The 25,845-nt window shown below is 36.4% G+C and overlaps 1 protein-coding gene and 1 pseudogene across 2 annotated transcripts; one reads left to right on the top strand and one right to left on the bottom strand.

Annotated features, from left to right (window-relative positions):
* LOC125106954 (telomere zinc finger-associated protein-like) lies at positions 1–1,276 on the top strand (annotated as a pseudogene).
* A 12,229-nt stretch (positions 1,277–13,505) lies between these two features.
* RERGL (RERG like) lies at positions 13,506–23,866 on the bottom strand. 2 transcript variants are annotated; one of them, XM_047743344.1, is made up of 5 exons: positions 23,749–23,866; positions 22,385–22,441; positions 18,085–18,158; positions 16,553–16,701; positions 13,506–14,105 (listed from the first exon to the last, which is right to left on the bottom strand). In XM_047743344.1, the coding sequence occupies exons 1-5, from the start codon at positions 23,798–23,800 to the stop codon at positions 13,823–13,825; spliced, it is 615 nt and encodes a 204-aa protein (XP_047599300.1). In that variant the 5' UTR covers positions 23,801–23,866; the 3' UTR covers positions 13,506–13,822. The 2 variants fall into 2 exon arrangements, with proteins under 2 accessions (XP_047599300.1, XP_047599301.1); XM_047743345.1 differs by lacking the exon at positions 22,385–22,441 and having other exon boundaries at positions 23,749–23,849.
* Positions 23,867–25,845: the final 1,979 nt, after the last annotated feature.

The following is a 25,845-nucleotide window of genomic DNA, read 5'->3' as shown; positions in this document are numbered from 1 at the left end:
ATGGTTTCCTATCGGTTTGTGAGTTAGACTGAGCCTGCCTTTGCAAAGTTCATACACTCAGTCTGTCTTCATAATTCCAGATGCATGCACGTATCTTTTATCCTAAAACTGGGCAAAGGATTAGGAGTTTCTGTAATGAGATATTTATCAAACAACTGTAAACATAAAAGTTTCTGGGCTAGAAGAAGTATATGAAACATTCGTTGGTAATTCTAAGCAGGTCCCCCGCACGCTATAAATTTCTTCATATTTTTCACTGTTACTGAGGCCAAACAGTCTGTTCCCCACACTGTGCCATCATCTTCCCTCTGACTGCTGTCCTATTCTGACTTTCCAGTCAGCTCTCAAATCTATAGAGGATTTTTTTCACTGGGTTTGTAATACTTGCTCTAGGTGCTGCTCCCCACCCCTCCACACACACACACCATACTCTAAAAATAGGCACCCAGCCCCCATCATCCTAGAAGATATCCATACTCCTTTGAAGGAAATTAGGATGTATCACTTCAAAATATGTCACTTTGACAAATTATTTTTAATTCAGGGGACTTAAGAAACATGTGAAAGGACAGTCAGGCCTTCCTTTTTCTGTCAAAAAAGTTCCTTAGCAAATACAATCTAAAAGTCCACAACAGGAAACACACTGGGGAGAATCCCTTCCAGTGTCTCCAATGTGCAAAGTGTTATTTTCAAAAGGAGAAACTCTCGGAGCATAAACCACGAAATTACATGAAGGGCTGGGAGCAGGTCTTCAGGTGCTCGGTGTTCCAGGAGACCTTCCGCTGGAGGACGGAGCTGTAGCGGCACCTGGCGTCCCACATGGAGAAGAAAGACGCCCGACAAGTCTTCCTCCCGCCCCCAGCAGTTCACGAAGGGGGTCTTGCAGAGTCCCAGGATCAAGCTTCACCGAGCTGCCAAGCCCCACGTCTGCCCGCCACCGCGTCAAGTGCTTCGTGTCCCAAGGGAGCTGCAGCTGCTGGAGGTTTTTGAGCTCCCTGTGGAGAAGCTGTTCGTGTGCAAGGAATGGGGGCACCAGCCTGGAACAGAGACAGCCTGCACAGGAAGGATAGGCCGTCTGCGTGTGAATTCTGCAGCCACAACTTTACCCGGGAGGCTGATCTCAATCTGCACCTGCGAACGCACATGGACAAGAAGGCCTTCCAGGGCCACCTCTGTGGCAAGACCCTCTGTGCCCAAGCCAACCTGGACAAGCACAACCATACCCATACGGGTGAAGCCTTTCAGGTGTGAGTTCTACCAGCAGCCCTTCCCTTAAGAGTTCCGGCTGAGGGACGCCTGGGTGGCTCAGTTGGTTAAGCAGCTGCCTTCGGCTCAGGTCATGATCCCAGCGTCCTGGGATCGAGTCCCACATCGGGCTCCTTGCTCATCAGGGAGCCTGCTTCTCCCTCTGCCTCTGCCTGCCATTCTGTTTGCCTGTGCTTGCTCTCTCTCCCTCTCTCTCTCTCTGACAAATAAATAAATAAAATCTTAAAAAAAAAAAAAAAAAAAGAGTTCCGGCTGAAGTCAGTGGCCAGCAGCCACCAAGAGGGTTGGCCCCACTTCTGCCAGCAGCTGGGTGTGCACATCGGAGGGCCCAAGACGGTGCAGAAGTCCAAGTGCACTGAGTGGGGCTATGGGCAGGTGCACCTGCAGAGTCCCATGGATATTCGCGACCAGATGGAGAACTACAGCCCACGGGGCAGCACAAGCCCTGGAACCTGGAACCTCACTGAGGACCATAGGAAGATGATGGTGGTGATACTCCAGGCGCCTGGAGAGCTGGAGCTGGATTCTGCCAAGGTCATCCTTAAGTCCCTGTGCAGGACAGCTTGGCCTCACGGTTCTCGGGTCAGAGATGGTGCGGTGGTGGAAAGCTTTGCAAGCCCAGGCGGCAGGCAGCCCTCGTTCATCACCTCTATCCTCCGAGAGTACTGCGATGCAGGGCCCCTCCACCCCACCACAGCCTGCATGGCCCCAGACCCCAATAAACCACATCGCTTCGGACGGGGAGGGGGGGGCGGCGACAAGGTGGTGTTGTTCCATGAATGCTTCTCTGGTGATCTTCGCGTCTTTGCTCAAAAGATCTGCTCACAAATTCTATAACGCTCATTTAAAATAGCTCAGAATCTTTCTCCCTGGCCATTCCTGCCACATGCCTCTCCTTTTTGGCAGACTAACTTTTCTCTGTAGTCCTTATGGATTCATCTTTATCCAACATCCTGTCTAATTACATATTTTGTTTATCACTGTGTCTTCCCACTGAAATATAAGCTTTATGAAGGTATAGAGTTTTATGTTTTGTTTGCTGCTCTCGCTCTAAAGCTTAGAACAAAGCCTGGCCCATAACAGATTATTGATCAACATTATTTTATTTGTTTTTAAAGTGAATATATGTGTAGGTTTCACACATACTAGGACCTAGTGGTTCACCAGTTCCTAGACGAGTACCGTGACATAAAGGTCATTAGCTGCACAAGGAGAAAGACATAGTGAGTTACATAAGCAACTGCACATTTTTTTTAAGATTTTATTTTTTGAGAGAGAGAGTTCACAATCGAGGGTAGGGAGAGGGAGCCCCAAATGGGGCTCTATCCCAGGACCCAGGGATCAAGACCTGAGCTGAAGGCAGATTCTTAACCAACTGAGCCACCCAGGGGCCCCAGGAACTGCAAATTTTAGATAAAGAACAGATTCCATGCATGAGTGGTTCTCTCACATAGTAATACAAAACTCTTGTAGTCTCTTAAATTCCTATTTGATTGAGGTCATAGCTGGGGTTACCATGGCTATACCTGCAATAAGGAATCGTGTCATCTGTAGTATAGAAGAGGGAGGATTGAGAAAATAGGCACCATGACATCTGACATCTGGTATCAAAGACCTCGCCGTCGTCGGAAGCACTTACAACTTATGGAGTCTCTGCTCCTGGCGACGAGCCTTCTTGAGGTCCATTTCAACACCAAATTACTTAGAAAGAGTCACTAGTTTGGAATCCACAAAACACTGAAAAGTGATTTATACTAAAATCTCTCACATAAGTGCCTGCAGATAAGATACATTCAAATTTCATTCCGTGAGTGTGTTATGGGCTCCAACTGTGTGCCAGGCACTGTGGTTAAGTCCTGTGGAAGTGGTAGTGAACAGGACACACAAGTAATCCACATCTTGGAGCTTGAAGTCATGTGACATGGGAGTAGTCATCTCATAAAGACTGAATATTCCTTCTGTTGTTTATAATAATTGCATATTCTTATCATTGTTTATAAAGTTACACTTATGTTTATGAAAAATGGCAAATTGGTTTCCAGATCGCTTGGAAAGGACCACAAGGGACGTTTCCAAAATGATGGAAATGCTCTTAATCATGATTTGATGGCAGTTACACAGATGAATACATTTGTTAAAATTCACAGAACCAGGGTGCCTGGGTGGCTCAGTGGGTTAAAGCCTCTGCCTTCAGCTCAGGTCATGATCCCAGGGTCCTGGGATCGAGCCCCACATCGGGCTCTCTGCTCAACGGGGAGCCTGCTTCCTCCTCTCTCTCTGCCTATCTCCTCTGCCTACTTGTAATCTCTGTCTGTCAAATAAATAAATAAAAATCTTTAAAAAAATACTTTAAAATTCACAGAACTGTGCACTTAAAATATAGGCATTTTATTGTATGTATATTATCTTGATCAAAGATACAAAAAGTACATATTCTTTATTTTTTTCCAAATTATAAATATAGCACATTCTTGTGGAAAATTGGAAGAAGAAAATCCATCTGTAAAATAGAAAATCTATGTGATTAATAAGCTTTGGGATTTGACTTAGATTAAAAAATAAAGATCTATAAGATCTTAATAATAAGGGTAAACTGCTGAGGTTTTTGTAATTCATAGATAATCCATATAAACCCTAAATTTTGACTGTAAATCAGCTCAATAAACTCTTTCAACATTTGGAAATTTAAAATAATCTTTAGGGGCACCTGGATGGCTAAATTGGTTAAGCATCTGCCTTCAGCTGCGGTCACAATCCCAGGGTTCTGGGATAGAACCCTGCATCAGGCTCCCTGCTCAGTGGGGAGCCTGCTTCTCCTTCTCCCTCTGCCTCCTTCTCCCCCTGCTTGTACTCTCTCACATGCTCTCTCTCTGATAAATAATTAAATAAAATCTAAAAAAATAAAAATAATAATCTTTGTCTTTTAATTACAAAAGTGATTAATGTTCATTTATAGGAAATTTGGAAAACACAGATAGTCATCCAAGAGCTAATAATCATTTGGTATATTCCTTTGTAACCCTTTTTCTGTGATACATTTGTACATAAAGTCATACCTACCTGTACTTTTGTATCTTGCTTTTCTTTTTATTACCAAAACACAGGCATCTCCCTGTATAATTCAAAAACCATTTGGAGAAATGATTTAACATGTGTATAGAATTTTCAGGAGTATTGAGGGAGGAGGTGGAGAGAGATGTTTAGAACCAGCTACATTTATTCATGAATTCCAGCTCAGGCAATAACTGGCCTTTGATCTAGATTTAATCTTTTTAATTCTGTTCAGGTGTGTAAAAGATGTAAGCCATGTAAAATAAGATAACAATATCTTCTTTGCAGTGCACTTCCTATCTTTTTATAAAATATGTTTACGCCATCTAGCACTGTGCTACATACCTAGCATTAACTCAAAAAACGATTATATAGTCCACATAACTATTTTTTCTATCGTAACTAGCTTAACCATATTCTTAGACAATAGTATTACCGAAATTTTTTCTCTGCTTTAACAAAGTCTACTTGAAATAGTTTGTTTTCTGATTATTCACAGCCTAGATTTCTAGAAGTATCACTTTAGTCATTGATAATAAATAATATCACATATATCATTCTATGCATATAATTAGACCTACCACAATTGCTTTTATATTATAGCCTTCTAGTTCCTAAATTCTTAATTTCAATTATTCTCTATTTATTAGAACTGAAACTTTGATAATTTTTAAATAACACTAATTGTGAATATTTTTTTCAGAACACTTGCATATCTGAAAATATCTTTCTTTTGCCTTCACATTTTAACTAGAATTCAGCTGTCTTTTTAACTAGAATCTTGCCAGTTACCCTCAAAACTCTTCAGAAGTTTTACTTTTCTTAAGTAACTTCTGTTTATATAATTACAAAGAAATTTAAGTCAGCTGAGTTTTTTCAATTAATTTTTTTTAAGATTTTATTTATTTATTTGACAGAGATCGCAGGTAGGCAGAGAGAGAGAGAGAGAGGAGGAAGCAGGCTCCCTGCTGAGCAGAGAGCCTGATGTGGGGCTCGATCCCAGGACCCTGAGATCATGACCTGAGCCGAAGGCAGAGGCTTAACCCACTGAGCCACCCAGGCGCCCCTCAATTAATTTTTACATGCTTTTACTTTCTTAGAGACTAGTATATGTATCTTTTTCTTAAAACACACTGAATCATATTTGAGATTTAGAATTTTATCTGCTTGTACTACCAGGATAGGGATTATTGCTTCTGTGGATTTCTAAGTTTATATTCCAGGAATAAGTATTTTCTACTATAATGACTATTATTTTAATTATATTCTTCACATCTATAGTATTTACATTATATGCTTTTTAAAACATTCATTTATTTGTCCTTCTTCGTGTTCTTAAAAATCTTTTCTTGTTTTACATCAATGCCATTTAAATGATGTTCTGAAATGCCAATTCGACTCTTCTTGCCAAAAATGCAGATTTTAAAGTCTGCTCTAGACTTTCTATTCTAATTCTATTCTAATTTTCATTTTTAAAATTATTTTTAGATATATACTTCCCCCTTTCCAATTAATATTGCTATGTTTTTGTCTTAAGGAACATTTTCAAAAGTCCGTTATTTTTAATGTATATGTGTGGTGGGGGGATTTATCTGTTTGTTTGATGTCTCTTGATCCCTATAAAAAGAAAGATGCTCTGTGGTCTGATTTGCCAACATATGGTGCACCTGTCTTCTCCTTATCTTATAACCCTCTCAATTATTATTTTGGGAAGGGAATAATGTCCCTCTCTCTCTCAAGTCTCAACTCCAGAAGTCTGGCTATTGTGCCCAACTCAGCATAATTTCTATACATAAACAGGATTGATTTAGTTGGCCGTGAGAGGTGGTTCTCAAACTTGCCATCATCATATGTACTGAATAACAGGATCCAAATTGTTTTGTTTTGTTTTCCTTTTAAACAAATACAACATGCAAATCATAGTAAATCAAATCTCTGAGCCTCTGCCCTAACATTCCCAGCAACCAAATCTCTACTTCTCTCTGTGTTTGCCTTTACCCATAAACACTGTTCTGGCCAAGAAGCAGTTTGCCACTCCCACTTTTCTTACTCTTCTACTTGTGAATGTTTAAAGGAAAAGAAGGTGTTGGTATTGGGTCCTGAGTGAGAGAAATTAAGGGATGTGGCTATTTCAGAGAACCATGTTCATGGAAGGAAGAGAAGGATGGCCAGTTTTCCAATTATGCAAAGCTGTATATAAGCTTTCTTAAGGAAAGGGCAGTATATTGTAGCTATCTGTACCAGGCAAATTATGCATTTTCAGTAAAGAAGGTAGCACAAAAATAAACCATGATTTTTCTCTCATTTCAGTTCTCAGTTCACTTAGTGAAACACTGAGTTTCTGCTGACTTCTGTTATATGAAATTTCAATGCTATTATAAACTGTCATTATTCAAATTAAAATTAGAATTTCGGGGCGCCTGGGTGGCTCAGTGGGTTAAGCCGCTGCCTTCGGCTCGGGTCATGATCTCAGGGTCCTGGGATCGAGCCCCGCATCGGGCTCTCTGCTCAGCAGGGAACCTGCTTCCTCCTCTCTCTCTGCCTGTCTCTCTGCCTGCTTGTGATCTCTGTCTGTCAAATAAATAAATAAAAATAAATCTTTTAAAAAAAATAAATAAATAAAAATAAAATTAGAATTTCAATAGAAAATTGGGAAGTGGCAGATTCAGTCATCCTAACTAGTCAATGTCTCAGTGAAATCCTCATGATTAAAAAATATATGCCAATGTGTACAAATTAAAGTTTTTTCATAGATATTCCTTACTAGTGGTTCTCTAAAGGTAAAATAAAATTACTAAAGCTATGTTGTTTCATATTTTCCTTATAGGGGAAATTCAATTTGCTTAAAGATATTCAATAAAAGAACATAATCAAAGTTCTGCGCTTATCTTCTATTATTTTCCCTCAACAACCTCTAGTGAGGTATCCTCTACTAGATAATTGACACAGCCACAGGTATTAAAGAAAAAAAAGTAATATAAGCATTTGCTGTTCTATTCCTGATTCTTAGAAGACTGAGTGTCACAAATCAACATATTTATTTCAACAAGACAAAATGTGGTAGGAGAAAATAGATTTTTTCAAAATATCTTTTTTTCATTTTATATATAGTTTCTAAGTTGGCATGTTAGTCACTTATAAAATAAGATACCCAAAGAACATATATTTTGTTTTTGGTAAAAAATTCTCCTTCTGTGAACTTTCCTCCTAGTTCAATTTTCTAATAGTTTATAGATGTCCACTAATTCTTCAAATTCTAATGTTTGCCGAGACAAATGGGAACTTTATCTCATAGTATCTGTTGTATTTCTGTTTCTTCTGAACTATTCAATTTCATTTTTGTCTCATGCCCACTTATTTTAACTATAATGCTAAGCTGATAAGCAGCTATTCATTTTATATAGCTACAAACCAATTCTTTTAACATTTATATGCACCCAGTCATTCCCCATTTTATAATTGCACTATTTTTTTTCCTCTTCTAAAGGGATCCATCCTGGAATCTGTCCCCAATTTTATAATTTTGAATGCAACTTTTCTCACATATGTTAATCCTCCTTTTTAAAATTATTTTGCTATTTCCATTATTTCTTTGCCGTTATTTCACTTGATATTTTGTATTCCATTGACTGAATGGGTTATTGGATTAAATAGTAACATACTTACATATATATATGATATACATGTATAGTAGTCTATCTATAGACATATACAGAAACACACACGTGCATTAGTCTTACTCTATAAATATATTAAACTTTAAAAAATATTTTATTAAAAAAATAAATTGTAATTTAGAATGATCAAATTCCATAATTTTAAAACTACTTCTTAGCAGGTTTTGCTCAAAATCGCTCTTATTGTGGAGAATATTGGTAAGTAAAATATAGACTTCTTTTTGTCTAGGCCTTAAAATTTTCTGATAAAATCAACCAACTGGTTATTTTTTAAATAACTGTTGTTTGAATGAATTAAACATTCTACTTCCAATTCAACCCAAGAATTTTAACCCCCAAATGTGTTTATGTGTAGAACCATACTCAAATTATGCAAAACTGAATAATTTATTACCTTGAAAGTAAATTTATATCTGGAAAAAATACCAGTCTAATTTTATATGTGTTTGAATGTTTCCAAGTGTCTAGTTATTAAGTAGTCATCTTTGGTCCTATAAAATGGTCTGAATACTACGGCGGTAACTCACAGTCATGCTTTCATATCATGGCAAGTAATTTGATCTCTTACTCGTCTTCAGTGTTCTGTTTTTGTTTTTGTTTTCTTAATTTTTTATGCTTAGTGGTTCTGGGATTACTAAATGTTGGTGAAATTCCACATTTCAACAGCACTTTACAGTCTGCTAATTTCCTCCTTAGAGGAACTTGAGTTTCCATTAGTAAAAGGAAACTTAAATTGTATCTTTATCCAAAAGAAAGAAAAACAATCTGTTTGGTATACATTTGAAAATTATGATGACCTTCTTCTTTGATTTGAAATAATATATTGTCATTATAAAGTATATTTCCAATTTATAGTGTGTCTTTTTTTTTTCTTTGGGAATTTAAAATACTTCAATAATTTGGGCTTTGCGTGATTCCCCCAGAATTGTAGAGTATGACTGATAACTGCCTTTAGAATCCCTAATAGCTAAATTACAATTATTATGCAAAGTCCTGCAATAGACAGTTATATGGATTATTAAATGACTTTGCCTTTTTTGCAAACTATAATCATTTTCCTTTATTAGCTGAAGGATTTCATAATTTAAGGAAGATGAGAAACCTATAAGTCACGCTTTCAAATAAGGAACATGGATATTGCAAACATTAAATTCCCCCATAAAAATGTTAAGGCATCATTAAACTAGGTTCAGATTAATACAATTCAGTCAACTCTAGATAGATATCTCCCATAATAAGCTGAAACAATACCTAGTGATCTAAGATGTAAAATATTTTACTACAGCCAATTTATAAACCTATAAAACATACAGGTATCATTCAACCCCTTTATTAATAGTGCATGCCTTGTATTAAATCAAAACCATTTTAAAGGCCCCTCCCTTTTGGCATTCCCTTCCTCTGCTGTTGCCCCTCATTATGTGTTATCTCACTGAAGCTCATCCAAAGTGAATGACAGCCTCCTTTTACTAGAAGCAGCATAGGCAATTCCCAGCCTAGTGATACAGCTTAACTATCTCCAAGATTTATAGACACACTTGCTATCCTCAACCTACAATATTCTATGGTCTAATGTTGATGTATTTGTTTCTCTGTAAGCAGATGTGGTTTTCTCACTTTGGAAAACTGTAATTTATTATTTTTTAAGTTTTTGCAAGTTGTTTTACATGTGAATTACATTCCCAAGAAAAAAACTAACAGTGGGAAAACTTCGGATTCTGGACTGTTTTGAAGCTGTTTGGAAGAATCCTTTTTCACCATTTTTCCCCAAGAAGAAAGCCAAATCTTTTGTATTATCTGAATTACCAAAAGTTTTAAGAAGTTGTCTGTTCTGATGATCCATTATTGTGTAACAACCTGAAAGCAATGGTTTAACAAAACCCAAACAACGACGATATTAATTATTCTCACAAATCTGCAGTTGGACCTGGATTCTGTGGGCTAACTCATCTCTGCTCTCTTCGGCATCAGCTAGTCCAAGGTTAGAGGCTAGAATCACCTGAAGATTTGCTCATATGCTGGGTGGCTGTGTGGTTACTAATCCCAGGTGGTATCTCCAGTCAGGTGCCTTTAGGGCAGCCTGATTCAGACTTGTTGACTCGTGGCTCCCAAAGCTGAGTCCCAGGGAGGCACAGATGGGACAGCTGAGAACAGATGACACAGGAACAGATGGGAGCTCTAGCACCTTTCCCAACCTGGTCTCCTAAGTCCTACCCATTACTTCCACCTTATTCTGTTTGTTGAAAGAGAGTCAACAAGGGTGATCCATAATCATGGAGAGGGGAATTGGACTTAACCTGTTGATAGGAGAAGTGTCAAAAAATGTGTGAACATGTTTTAAAACTGTCACAGCATAAATGGGGAAATTAATCCAGTACTTTTAAGTATCACTCTGGAAAATAATCAAGTGTGCATTTCTTTTTTTTTTTTTTTAAGATTTTTTATTTATTTACTTGACAGACAGAGATCACAAGTAGGCAGAGAGGAAGGCGGAGAGAGAGAGGAGGAAGCAGGCTCTCTGCAGAGGAGAGAGCCCGATGTAGGGCTCGATCCCAGAACCCTGGGATCATGACCCGAGCTGAAGGTAGAGGCTTTAACCCACTGGGCCATACAGGTGCCCCCAAGTGTGCATTTCTAAAGTTGCTTCACAGAAACTGCACTTAAAATGTAAATTTTTTTAATATAAAACTGTTTTTTTCCAGGTTGAGGTAAATTGAAAAGTAAAGTTGTAATATGATATTTTAATATGCATATATATAGTAAAGTGGTTACCAAAATCAAACTGCAATCGAGTTAATTAATACATCACCTCACATAGTTATCTTTTGTGTGTTTGTGTGTATGTATGAGAATGTCTGTCTGCATTACTATGTTCCATTGACTCATAACAAGACGTGTCATCCCAAGTCATCCTGACAAAAAAATCAAGGTACAATAAATGAAATTTTAAAATATATACAAATATTAGTATCCTTAACAGAGGAATTTTGAACTCTGACTCATCACAGACACATATGTATGGATTAAGCTATTAAAGAATTTTCATACCATTTTGACATTAGAGTTCTTGCATATAACATTAATTAATAGGTTGTTTTTCACACAAAATCATCCTAAAAGAATCTTTCTTAAACTGGGAAAATAATTTTAAAGAATGAAGACCAAATCTCTAAAACTGAGATTACCCAAAAGAATAAGGAGAAAAAAATAAAACAAAAACATTAAGGTATAATGGTTAAACTGATATGTATATATTGACATATATACTTATACATATAAAGTCATTGAATATTGAGGCTATAAAAGATTAACAAAATCCCTGTAAATAATTGGCCAAAAATACTGTATCACTGAATTTGCTAAAATAACATTACACAATAAAAACCTTATTTCTCGGGGCACCTGGGTGGCTCAGTCATTAAGTGTCTGACTTTGACTCAGGTCATGATTCCAGGATCCTGGGATCGAGCCCTGCATCAGGCTCCCTGATCAGTGGGAAGCCTGCTTCTCTCTCTCCCACTCCCCCTGCTAGTATTCCCGTTCTCACTGTGTCTCTCTCTGTCAAATAAATAAATAAAATCTTTGAAAAAAAAAAACAAAAGCTTATTTCTCATTGACATAGCAATCTAATCTGAATGTTCCGAATTGATAGAAAGCTTTCCTAAGCTTGAGATATTAGTGCCAGCCATAAGAGGACTGGGCCTCGTTGCATGAAGGTTACCAAGAAATTCATTGTCCCATTTGCCAGAGCTTCGAGGTGTATACTTGGTTATCTACCCTTTGTATGTTAGAAAAGGTGGCACATGGTACAGATTTCTATGCAGCCATCAGTGGTTTTGCCAGTTGGTCTGAGATCAGTATAAAGTAAAAGTGGAAGACAGTGACAAGAAAAACTAGAGAAAAATTGTATGAATGGATCTCCTAGAGAGGGCATAAAATAGGCATATATTTGTGTATCACGCTACTGCCCATCAGAGAGCATCCACCAATGAGAACTCACTTTGCAACCAAGCGGACAGAATGACTTGTCCTGCAGATATCAACCTGCCTCTTTTCTTGGCCATCCTTGTGCTTACAAAATGGATCCAGGATAATAGTGGTCACAGTGGCATTCCACAGATGGAAGAGATGCCTGGGCTTATAATATGGACTTTGCCTCAATATAGCTGATTCAGCACATTATTTCTAAGTTTCCAACCAGCCAGTGTTAGAAACGGAGCCTCTACCCTGGACATAGTATCACTTCTTTGGGGGCTGAGTGAGTGGATAACAGGAACCTAGTTAAATGCCGGCACCCTGATTCTACTCTCCAGGATTCTATCACCTGCACTGATACGGAGGAGCACAGTTCAATGGCAACATCCCCACTGCCAATTCTGACCTGTAAGCACAGCCACTGTGAAGCTTCTCAAAGTTGTCTGTGCCTCCTTACTTCCTTAGTAAAGGAAAGGTCTCTGAATTGTCCCAAGCAACACAGCAAGATGGCAGGTTCTTGGGTCAACCTACACCATATCAATTCTAACTCCTCTATCTTTATGAATGTTCTGAACTATTTTGTATTCTACCACATGATGTCTTATTATTTCCACAACTTTTACTCTAGTGCATCCAGGTCAGGCTCCTGAGGAACAGCAAAGTACATGGATGAGCTCTAGGTATCACTCCTACAGTGCGGAATCATGACTCATGCTGAGTAACACCATGTCAATGAATTCTCCCCTTCGCAGCTGAATCTTCTGTACCACCCTCTACTCAAGATTCTCTTCCACCTTGGCTCCCAGGGTCCTGCCAATACATGTTAACCAACATATGTACCATTGCCTGTGCTCCCAGTTTAACTTCTCGGAGACCTAACCTTAATTTATCAGTGATTTGACTGAAGTTAGGTCTAGGACCATGACTTGAAATGGAGCAAGGCCAATGGCAGTGGTACTGAAGTGCAGGGGGTAAATGGTTGCTTTCTGAAGGAAACTGTACTCAAAGAAATCTGAGAAGGCCCAAATGTCTGTCTAATATGGTGTGTCTTTCAGGGCAATAAGGTCTTCAAGGTTATATAATTAGCAAATAGCATTTGTTTTTTTCTTTCCCTGTGATGTTTGGATCTCTATGTGAACTAAAATCAACTGCTCTTTTTCATATGAAAAGCTGTATAAGTTAATTTCTCTATGATAATTACCCTTCTTAGCAAAGAATACAAGGAGAGGCAGAATTTTTCATCATCAGACCAAATACAGACTACACTTACAGGCAAGGAATTTAAATCTTTAAGGCCTAAGGTATAGGTAAAATAAGTAGTATGAGTAATAAGTAATATCCAGATGTAAGCAATATCAAGAACTCACTGAATTCCTGTAAAGCCATTTTCAAAATTAAATTCATGCATTTCTACTAAATTGTGAACTTCTACAAATTTATAAATTCAGCTCTATAACACATTAACTATGTGAAATATAATTACATACTTCATTCAAAAGAAATAAATAAAATAAAGGTCAACTGAGGCCTCTGGAATGGTAGTTTAATAACATTATTAAGCAGAGTTTATTTGGCAAGGCAAATTGGATAGCAATGCCTCAGTAAGTTATAGCGAGTGCTATTCTGTGTAATAGAGAAAAAGGTTTCATGTGAAGCAGAGTATACAAATACAAACAACCAAAAAGGCAAACTGTGTATCTGAAAACAAAGCTATGGCTTATGTTCGGCCATTTCACTTTTCTAAGAGAATTATTAAAAAAAAAAAAAAAGACTGCATACAAAGGGTAAATTTCATTATCGTGTGAATATTTGAAACTCTCTGATATAATAAATCCCCTAGGATTACACGTCTGCTAAACAGATTTCCGTCTCTTTCCGAATACATTATTGATCAATTTAGCCATTGATTTAGATCCACTGGGTCTTCTCTTTTCTTTGAGTTTGAAGTTTGTCAGGATGTCCTTGATAATTCTGATAAACATCATTTCTACCTCCAGAGACTGCTCTGCTGCAGACAATTCACAGAACTGGCATCGGTTATCCAATGCCAGCTTCTGCCCTTCTTCCCAGCCAACCTCTCGTACATGACAGAGATCTTGCTTGTTACCAACCAAAAGCACGGCTGATTCCACAGCTCTGAAATATAGAACACAACTCTGGCAAGATTATTTTGCATCTTTTTTTCTCATTAAGTGTATATCAAAATGAATTACTGACCAAAAAAAAAAAAAAAAAAAATATATATATATATATATGTGTGTGTGTGTGTGTGTGTGTGTGTGTGTGTGTGTGCGCGCGCACACATGCGTTTGTGTTCCTTAAAGTCTTATGTATGTCTATGACACATATCCCCACTTACTTGCAAAAATTATTTTAGATAGAACGTAGTACATGACACAGAAGCAGCAAGACTCTTAAAGCATAGGATCAGCTCTGATATAAACCTATTCTTGAATTATGGGTCTGTTTACTAATAAGGCATGATTGTTACTCTTCCCACTTTCAATTTTCCTATATGTAAAACAATGGTAAAATAACACTCATTACACAGAATTCTCATAGAGATTAAATTAAATGATGGATGTAAAAATACTTAGCACAGTGACTAGCAACAAAAGATGCTTACCAAGTATTATTTTTCATTTCCTTATCAATTGAAAGAGAAGGACTAACTAATGTCTCTTTGCTGAATAGTTACTGTAATTTAACAATTTAGATAGGATTTCCCCAGAGAAAATATTACTCAATACTCACTGCTGTTTGTTCTTTGTTAATATCCGTTATATCATACTCTAGAGAAAAACGTTATGATCTCAGGATCTTGTACAATTTTTTATTTATTTAAGCAATACGTTTCTTTGTTAAGATAATGTCTTCAGCAAATATCAATGTATTCTCCTTGGTTATAGTGACACATTTCTAAAAGAGAATTTCATTTGAAGGCTATAGTAAGACAACTAGTCCTCAAATGCCATGGAACTCTGCCAAGTTATCCACTTGAGGGGAAGTATGGACAAATGCAGTCTTCAACTCTATCTGAAGAGATACTGTCTTTATATTCTGCTCAAAGCTGGCTTCATTCACATGATGGTGTGAGTGGTGAGGGGAAAAAAAGCACAGTATGTAGACTTTTCAGAGTATTAATATCTTTTTCTGTGAAATTCAGAAAATTATTGTAAAGGATTAATGGGAAAGAGTAAGTGAAATATTTTGAAGACTGAGTCACAAATATCAGATGCAATTTAAAAAAAAAACCAGTAACATATTTTACTATTCTAGTCTATCTACAGACTGAGACTGAGACTGGTTCTCAGTCTGTAGATAGACTATTCTAGTCTATCTACAGACTGAGAACCAGAAATGCTGAATAATACTTAGTACATTAATAAAATTGCCTGGAAAATATCAAGTATAGGTGTTTTCACTTTTATGTTTTTGATTATTCTTAAGTGATTCTTTTGATTTGGAGGAATAGCAAAAAAAGTTTATTACTATAACTTATCTAAGTCATGCTACTTAAATATGAGGTATTTAAAGCTTAAAACAATGGAGTTCAAAAAAATCTGTAATATTAAAGGAAATCAGAGCTCTGAGGTACGTTGGTAAAATCATATCCTTTTCTTCTACCACGTTTCTATCAGTTTTATAATCAGAAAAATTAGGTCTAGAGATTAAAGTGGTTTTCCTGAGGTCAATCAGATATAAACAAGAATGTACGCTGATTGACTCAGGAAAATACCCTTGATCAATTATTATCCATATTTTCTTGATAGGAGGCATTAAAATAGATATAAAACACATATACACATTTTCGGAACTAATACTGTGTTTCTTGATTCTCAGATTAGAATGTTATTACAGGCTCTCAGGGCAAATCTGATCCAGAGCACAAAGAATCTTTTGTAGCAGCATCTTGAACAAACATCAATATTTTAAATGCAAAAGGCTAAAACAAAAAATAAGGAAAGCTAAGTGGGAAATTCATATGGTTAAACTTACACCTACTAATACAAGCAGGGTTTAAGAGACAGTTCTGTCTTCCTTCAAGCTACTTGTGTCAAAACAATTACAATGGGAAATCTTTGATCAGCTCTTTATTTTAGGAGGTGAAAGAGAAAAATGTATTCTCACATTTAGAAATTGTAATGGTTTGACTCTTCCGTCTATTTTGCTTTGATAGATTGAGCAACCCGATGACTAGGAATTGGATGCCAAATGTAATAAATTTGGATTTATTTAGTATCCTTAACATTTCTGTGGGAATGAAAAGAAAAGGTTGCAAAGTGAACTGTCTTGTATACAGAGGACCAGGGTTTTGCAAGTGAGTGTCATGTTAACAATAGAATCTGTCTTGTAAAATAGCCATTTACTCAGAGCAAGAAACTGTTTATGTCAGCCGGGATATAAAGTATTCTCATCTTATTCCTTTTACTACATGTCTAACTCCTGTGGAATGGAAGGTGAATTGTTCAGGGCTGTTAAATTTTGTAATTGGAAGACTGTATTAAACTCTTCCTAATGATGCTTATAGCTATACGATGATTTACTCAAAAGAAAGGAGAGGGGAATGAAGAATATCTTACCTTTTACAATGACTAGTTTGTGGCTCCCGAATTCTGTAGATCAGTGCTTTTGCAAAAGCAAATGAGGACCTGTCACTGATGTCATACACAATAACAAACCCATCTGCCCAGTGCAGCTCACTTGTGAGGGAAAATTTTGCTTTCTGTGGCTGAAAACAAATCAAGCACATTGAAACTGGTAGTACAGTTCACCTGCATTTTACACCTTAGACAATTAATTAATAGAAAGCCCATTTCACCTAAAAGAGACATTAATAAGCCAAAGACTGATGATATTTTCTAAAATGTAGTTTCCTTCGTTCTCTCTTCCTTATCACTCTTTCTTTAATTAAAAGTGATTAAATGCTTAAAATAAAGAGAAAGTATAATAAAGTTTTATTATCTATCTCATTTGCAACTCTTCTTTAAGAAAATATCTTAAATTTTTTCTGCATGTGGCTGTCCAATTTTCCCAACACCATTTATTGAGGAGGCCGTCTTTTTTCCATTGGACATTCTTTCCTGCTTTGTCGAAGATGAGTTGACCATAGAGTTGAGGGTCCATTTCTGGGCTCTCTATTCTGTTCCATTGATCTATGTGTCTATTTTTGTGCCAGTACCATGCTGTCTTGATGATGACAGCTTTGTAATAGAGCTTGAAGTCCGGAACTGTGATGCCACCAATTTTGGCTTTCTTTTTCAATATTGCTTTGGCTATTCGAGGTCTTTTCTGGTTCCATATAAATTTTAGGATTATTTGTTCCATTTCTTGAAAGTTGGATAAGCTGTAATAATTGCCCTTTGAATTAATATTCACATATTTATTTTGAAAAGAGAAAATATTTTCTATCAGTATTAGCAAATGGATTACCTATTGATTTTTGATACTAGATTTAAATCAGAGAAAAAAAAAAAAAACACCGATAAGATTTAGCTAAGAACATTAAAGGGATATTTTACATAACTAAATGAATCTGTGTCCTGGAGTTGTTTTATTTATTTTTTATATATTTTTTAAAGATTTTATTTATTTATTTGACAGAGAGAGACACAGCTAGAGAGGGAACACAAGCAGGGGGTGGGAGAGGAGAAGCAGGCCTCCCGCTGAGCAGGGAGCCTGATTCAGGGTTAGATTCCAGGACCCTGGGACCAGGACCTGAGCCTAAGGCAGGTGCTCCTGCTGAGCAGGGAGCCGAAGCCCAGGACCATGGGATTATGACCTGAGCCAAAGGTGGATGCTTAACCAACTGAGCCACCCAAGCGCCCCTAAACTATTAACTTCTAATAGCTATACTGTGAAATCCTAGAAATATAAATGCAGTCTGATATTGCTATTTTAAAGATATTTGTACTATGGTAATTTTTGTCATAACTTTACAGAGAAGCTAGATAATGGAATTTATAATATTAAAAATAATCTCTTAAAACTTTAATTAAAATTGAGAATAAATTTCAGTTTTAAGATTGGCAACTTTATTTTCACTTACTTTTCTCCAATCTTCTTCAAATCATGATTGAAAAAATAAAATAAAAGCATATTTTGTTTTACTTACTTGAGAACCAGGATCGTATATTTCTAGATTCAGTTGCTTCCCTTCCAAATACAAATGCTTGCTATAGATAGATTCTGCAAAATATGCATATATTTGTTGCAGTATGGAAATACTCCAGAATAAAAAAAAAAGAACTCATATTTGAATCACAATCTTACAAATGCAATTGGTTATCTTCTAATAGAATAGTACAGTGGCTTTTTTTAAAATGTTAGTGGTCAAATACATGTATTTGTTTTATTTGTTCATATATATGTGTATACATATGTGTGTGTGTGTGTGTGTGTATATATATATATATATATTTCTTACAAATAAACTTCACCACCATATCTATTCAACTACATAATATGGTGCTTATATACTTATCTCCCATCCTATAACTATGGATGAGTTATCTGTGTTTCTAAGATCAATGCATTCATTATATACTAGTTACCAATTACTCTGATCTACTGAAAGACATGACCCCACCAATTTTACCTCTTTCTTCTGCATCATAAATTTTTCTTTACTACATCATTATTAACAGCTGAATTTCTAACAACAATCCTTTAGAACCCCCAATCTCTTCAACAATTGCCCTATTTCTCTGTTGGCCTTTTAGTTACATATCCAGCCCCCCCCCCACCCCATGTCCAATTTCTCTCCCCCAAGTTCTTTCAGTTATTCCAATCAGGCTTTAGCTCCAATAACTTAACTAAAACTGTTCTTATCAAAGTTATGGTTTTAGATTCAATGGGTAATTCTATATCTTGATCTTACTTGCGCTAATAGCATTAATACAGTCCATCACTCCTGCCTCTTTAAAAGGTTTCCTTCACATGGTTTTCAAAGCAACATATTCCCCTGGTTTTTTTTTTCTTTGTTCCTTGTTGCTCAGTATTAATCTTTTTTATTCTTCCCCAACATATCCTCTCCCACTCCAAACATGGGTCCAGTTTATGGATCTCTTCTCTATCTAGACTCCCTTGCTAATCTCATTCAGAGTTCTATAGAACAATTTTTGCTAAGGAACCCAATTTATATCGGTACCTAGACCACTTCCTTGAACTTCAGATGCAAACAACTCCTGCAATTGCACATCTCCCTTTAAACACCCAACAGACATCTCAACCTGAAACACTCAAAAATGAATCTCAGATCTCCCTAAAAAGACTGTATCTTCCACAGTTTTCCATTTCATTAAATGACATACCCATAACTCCCGCTGATCGGGTTAAAAGCTTTAGGTCACCCTTGATCCTGTCTTTCTCTTACCTTCCATATTTATCCTATTAAAAATTCCTTTTTATCCTATCTTTAAAGTATATTTTGAATTTGTCTGTTCTCATCATCTCTATTGTTAGAACATCATTATATTTTGTTTAGATTATTACAAAACCCCTCCTATTTCATCTCTCTGCTTTAACCTTCTCCTAATTCCCTTCTCATGCTTACTCTATTCTCAACACAGGAGCAAATGGGAATCTTGTACCCAAATCATATCACTTGTCTGATCAAATCTCTCCGAATGGCCCCCCATCTCACTTGGATAAAGCAAAGCCTTTAAAATGACTAAGAATGGCCCTCATTGTCTAGTCCCCCATGACTTCTCTGGCTATTTTCCCTCGAATTTTTCGCATCTAAGCTACACCATCCTCCATACCATTCCTCAACTTTTTCAGAAATTTCCTGCCTCGGAATTTTGATAATTGTTCCTCCTGCCTGCCCGTAACCCCACAGATATCTTCATTGCTCAGTTTTCACCACCTTTATGTCTCTGTCCAAATGTCACCTTCTCAGAGAAGTCTACCCTAACTACCCAATTTTAAATGGCCACTAGTGCCATTCCCCCATGCTGTTTTCTTTTTCTTCATAGCATTTATGATCATGTGACATAACTTAATTTTTTAAATTGACCCTCTCTTCTGGAATCTAAATGTTATGGAGGCTTAGATCATTGTTTTTTTTGTTCACTGCTATAGCTTCTCTACCTAGAAGAGTATCTGGGACATGGTAGGTGCTCAATAAATATTTGTTAAATGAACAAGGGACTACCTTTCTGTAACTTTTCCTCCGGGGTTTAATTTAAGACCTACTTCTCTCCAAAATGGTACACTGACAAAAATCATGCCCCACTCTGGCAATGTAACCCATAGTTTAAAAGATGTAGCAAGCATTTGGGAAACTAACTTCAGGGGGTTAGGGGTGAATATTAAATTCCTTCTAGGTTACATTTAATAAAATCTGTTATAGTTTAATTAAACCTTAAAGTACATTTTCATACAGTTCCGTCTAACTTCATAGGTTTACTACTGACTGTGAACCATAAAAGTTCCTTCTAGAAATTTAAAAACATCTACTCTCAACTCAAAAACTGCCAGCAGGGGTCACAAACTCTTAACTTTTTAGAATTTTATTATTTTTCCCTTCTGGTCTTCACTTACAAGATGAGGGTCATTTTTTCTGTTTTGTCCTTATGCAAGGATAACCTTTTGCTCATTTGATTATCTTTTCAAAATGTCTCCAAGTCTTATTTTTTTAATGAAAATGTACCAGCCAAAATTGCACATACTTCATTTGTTTACATACCTATATCTTATAAAAGATTAATGGGACGTTTTGTTGTTGCTGCTGTTATTTTTAGGTGTGGTTTTATTTATGTTATATTTTGCTTTGTTTTGTTGTTCTGGAACATTTTTTCATGCCTGACTCCTATTTTGTGTGTCTAGATAGATAGATAGATAGATACATTTTAGGATTTTATTTACTTATTTGACAGAGAGAGAGAGAGATCACAAGTAGACAGAGAGGCAGGCAGAGAAAGAGGGGGAAGCAGGCTCCCTGCTGACCAGAGAGCCCGATGCGGGGCTCGATCCCAGAACCCTGAGATCATGACCTGAGCTGAAGGCAGAGACTTTAACCCACTGAGCCACTCAGGAGCCCCTATTTTGTGTTATATTGACTGAGGTTTTTGACCTGAGAAATGAAACAATAGGAATTTCTCTTTCTATGTATTTCTTTTTAAATCATTTTCCAAGCACTTTCCCTAACATATTGACAATGTCTTATTACTGAAATAGTATCTTAGATACATGTAGAAAGCAATACAATACTTTAAAGTTATTTTTAAAATTCTCTAGAAATGTTACCTCATGAATGGAGGCACTAAAAATTATTTTTTAGTGGAGGGAATTATTTCTCATGGAAAAATACACTTGTAATGATAACTTCCTATTACTCGAGGAATTATTAAACAAAAAAATCAAAATCATTCCCCTTTTTCCCAACTCTTTTTTTTTTAAAGATTTTATTTCTTTATTTGACACAGAGAGAGAGATCACAAGTAGGCAGAGAGGCAGGCAGAGTGCGGTGGGGGGGAAGCAGGCTCCCTGCTGAGCAGAGAGCCCCAAGCGGGACTCGATCCCAAGACCCTCAGATCATGACCTGAGCTGAAGGCAGAGGCTTAACCCACTGAGCCACCCAGGGATCCCATCCCTTTTTCCCAATTCTCATGTTTGTTTGTTTTTAATAAATCTGTTGTTCTTGTTTAAAACGCAAAAACACTTTTCCCTCATGCCTTAAGTCAGGTGAGATATTAGTACCATTATATTGATTAATTGCTGAGTCAAAAATATACTCAAACTCTGGCAAAATTCCTCACTTTTTATTAATGCCCCACTGTGGTATTTCCCCTATGTCATGCTAATTCTGATCAAAATGAATTTAGAGCAGAGTTAGTAAAATGCTTCTAAGATTATATTAAGGTGCTCTGGCACCTGTTTTGAATTTCTCTGAAACTTAGATAAGCCACCTAGATAATTATGATATGATCTTTAATCAAGGCATAATTTTCCTGTTATTTTCACACAGTTTTACAATTAAAATAAGCTTTATTTTGTAGTTCTAGTACTTTTATAATTAATTTGTCCTTATCTTTCAACAGATGTTTATTTAATTTCAGAACTGTTTTATAGTTTACAAAATTATTCATACTCACATGCTTTACAATATTGGGGTAGGGGAATCTCAGTTTCAATGTTCTTCTAATTCTAGCCTGAAACAAACAGTCTTTCTAATCCATCTCACTTAACATCAAGTTGGGTGAATTTTATCATATAAGAACATTCAATTCAAGTACCTATTTTGGCATTTCCAACCAGAACCTGTATAAATATGTTGCATATTTATAAATATATTGCACTGTATAAAAGTGCAACAATGGAAAATTCTATCAAAATGCTTCAGTGATCTTAATTGTGGTTTAATTAAAATGCTGACATTTTAAAGGTGAAAAAAGTCTCGAGTGGTAACTTACCAAAATTAGAGGCATATTCTCCAATGAATCGCTTGGTAAGAAACCTTACTGTGAGGGCTGCAAGAACAAACATGCTGGATTTAGGGTTTTTTTCTGTTTTAGGACACAGACAACTTAGCTATGTACATAAGGTTTTATCTTTCAGCTCAAAAATTACCAAGCATTAATGCAGACCTTAAAGCTTTATTAAATTCTAGTCTAAATAATAGTCCACAAGATTTTCACTGTACAGCCATAAAGATTAAAAGACTAGAAAGAAAGTGATCTGCCTATTCAAAACACTATGTACTTAATCCATGAATGCGAACAGGTAAAGCAGCTTACTTTATGCAACAGAAACAGAGTTCTCATTAAGTTTGAGATTCAAGAACTATAACATCTCTTTATATTCTTGATTGGATTAAATCTGGCTCCAAGGTGCTGCGTGCTAATAGTGACAAAGACAAGACCAAGCATTTATAGCTGGTTGTGAAGATACTGGGACTTTAAACTACAGGACACCTGGAAAAGGACCTCTAGTGTCAGTTTATCTTGTTCTAGCTCCTGGGTCTGGCCAGGTGTATGGCTCAGGAAGTTTAGGTAGCTCTGTTGGTGGTGTCCTGACCATCATGATGGAACCAAAAACGAAATCCAGTGAAATAAAACAAATCCATGGCTTCCAAAGTCAGGGCACCTGTTGCTCAGTCCCCAAGAATCTATAAAGCCATGCCCATCCTTAGTTTTTTCACTCTAGTAATGTTGCATTTGAAAAATAATCCAAGCCACTAGACAACAGTAAATGCCTAGGGGGCTCAGTTTGTCAAGCATCCGACTTCAGCTCAGGTCATGATCTCGGGCTCCTGGGATCGAGCCCGGAGCTGGGCTCCACACTCAGCGGAGTCTGCTTGTCCCTTTCCTTCTCCCTCTGCCTCTCCCTCTGCTCATGCTCTCTCTTTAATTAATTAATTAATTTTAAAAATCCACAGGTCTCCATGAACTTTCCTCTACCCTTAGTCTCAGAGCAGAAGAATCAGTTCAACACCATTGTTTGGCTACTAGTGGATGTGAGGTCCAGTGTGGTGGAGTGACAAGTAGGTGGGACAGTGATGGAGGCATTTACTATTATTCCTGTGAATTTTAAAAAAGTATAAATTAACACATATCTTTCTCAAACTGTCTATAAATTCTATAAATATACAGTTAATTGTACTATTTACTCATAAAAATGAAAATTCCTAATGAAAAGTAATATGTAATAATTATATAGTAATAAAATAAAATAAAAGTAATATGCATAATTATATAGCTGTATCTATCTATTAGGTCAATATATTTCTCTCTCTTTCTCCTCTCTGAACCACGCCATAGGAAACAACACCACTCACCAGATTTGCCTGTTCCTTCATCACCCAAGACAGCAAGTTTCACATCATTCATCTTGTCTTTCTGCTCCTGTCTTCTGGAGCTATACTGACTTGAGTCCAGCGTGTGCTTTTTAAAATACTTTTTATTAATGCTGCTATAATTTCTCTAAGGCCAACTCCGCCCCATAGTCCTATCATCCAATAATAACTTTAAAAAATGTTTTCCTGGAGTCTTTTTAAACATATTTGGCTAAGGAAAACAAAACAAAACAGAACAAAACACTGCAGTTACTGTTCAGACTTAAAGTCTTCTTAAGTCAATAGTTAAGAATTTCTAGACTAAGCTAAGAAAGCTTAGCTCCCAATCCTCTATTTTTATGTACACAGAATCTTCCTTTCCTTAGGATGTAGAAAGATGATTTCATTAAGAAAGCTTTTAGATGATGAGTATACATTCCTGTAAATCTACTTAGATTGGATCAGTTTTGATTTTTCTATTAATACGTGAGCCTACAGCTTCTTGGCCTTCTTCTGTGAAAGACAAGGGGAATAAGTTAACTCAGTCATGAAAATAAATGAGAGAAGGAAGAGGATGGCTACCTCAAATGTATTAGTTTAGGGTTGACAACAGGGCACACAAATATCCAGCCCATGTTTTGGGGCTCATGTGAGTCATGTGAGGCTCTGAATGAGATATGTGGACACAAAGGGTTTTACATTGTCTTTCCTGATAAACAATCCCTCTCTCTTTTTTAAATTTTATGCCAATAGACAATAGTGTGTTTTCTGAGAAAAAAAATAAACCAAGCAGCTTCATTTTGCTTAAAAAGCAATAAACAGAAACCTACATTTCCTTCTAGAGTACTTAATAATTACTAAGAAAAGAAATTCAAAAAAAGGAATAAGATTTGGATGGGGTATTGTGATATATTTTACTCCTGCTATGACCTAAAGAGGTAAATTTAATATGCAAAATGATGGGTCTTTCATACTTTTAACCACTTTTCCCTACCACAAATCCCTGTATTACTTTCTTCCCCTTCTCTTTCCCCATTTGTATATGTATGAATCAGATGGTTGAGAAAAAAGTACAACAACAAATACAAGAATTCAATCTTATCTACTCAATTTTGAGGCCCCGATAAAGGAGTTCCATTTCTAAGCTGGGTTGATCACAGGTATAACGTGATTTTTTTAAATGCATTTATTTAACAAATGTTGAGTAACTGTCACTTTTCAATGAAGCTATGTTGGGTTTACAAGGTCAATAATTATAAAGAACTTTTTGGCCTTAATGAAGCTACAGTATACTATGATGAAAAATGAAACAATTATAATTACAATAAACATGATCATAGCTAAAATAGGGCTCTAACCAAAGGCTGGGGAAAACTGAGCAGTGGATGGAAAGGACTTCAAAAAGTAGATAAAGCTTGAAACATAAGCAGAAGCTTGAAACCCAACAGAAGAAAGACAGAGTGATTGGGGATTAGGGAGATGTATCTATTCCAAAAGAAGAAATATATTCTGTAAAGAAAAAAAAAAGGCAAAAGAATGTATGGCAAATGGCAAATTGTGCGATCAACAAAGTAACAGCTGAAACAAAATTTTCCTTTCATTACAAAGTGTAAAAAAATTTTTAAATGAGCTATGTTATCTTTAACCCATGCACTTCTATTAAAAGTAACAAGTAATTATTTTTTTTTATAATTTTTTTATTTTTTTTTCAGCATAACAGTATTCATTATTTTTGCACCACACCCAGTGCTCCATGCAATCCGTGCCCTCTACAATACCCACCACCTGGTGCCCCCAACCTCCCACCCCCCACCCCTTCAAAATTCTCAGATCGTTTTTCAGAGTCCATAGTCTCTCATGGTTCACCTTTTATAAAGCTGTAAAAAAAAAAAAAAAAAAAGAAAGAAAGGATGAATCCCCAAGTTTTGTAGCAACATGGACGGGACTGGAAGAGATTATGCTGAGTGAAATAAGTCAAGCAGAGAGAGTCAATTATCATATGGTTTCACTTATTTGTGGAACAAGTAATTATTTTTTATTAAAAAATTAAAAGTTTACCAGGGCACCTGGATGGCTCAGTAGGTTAAGAGTTTGCCTTTG

This window comes from Lutra lutra, chromosome 8 (assembly GCF_902655055.1).
Source record: "Lutra lutra chromosome 8, mLutLut1.2, whole genome shotgun sequence".
NCBI lineage: Eukaryota > Metazoa > Chordata > Mammalia > Carnivora > Mustelidae > Lutra > Lutra lutra.
The sequence above is the reverse complement of the archived record's forward strand: the minus strand, read 5'-3'. Positions and strand labels throughout refer to the sequence as shown.

What these genes read in the sequence shown, in the direction of transcription:
- RERGL (XM_047743344.1), bottom strand. Translation starts at nt 23,800, where the DNA reads ATGAATGATGTGAAACTTGCTGTCTTGGGTGATGAAGGAACAGGCAAA. An exon ending in AGAATATGCCTCTAATTTTG is followed by an intron (nt 18,159 to 22,384) that starts GTAAGTTACCAC and finishes CATATTTTGCAG; the next exon opens with AATCTATCTATAGCAAGCAT. An exon ending in CAAACTAGTCATTGTAAAAG is followed by an intron (nt 14,106 to 16,552) that starts GTAAGATATTCT and finishes TCTATATTTCAG; the next exon opens with AGCTGTGGAATCAGCCGTGC.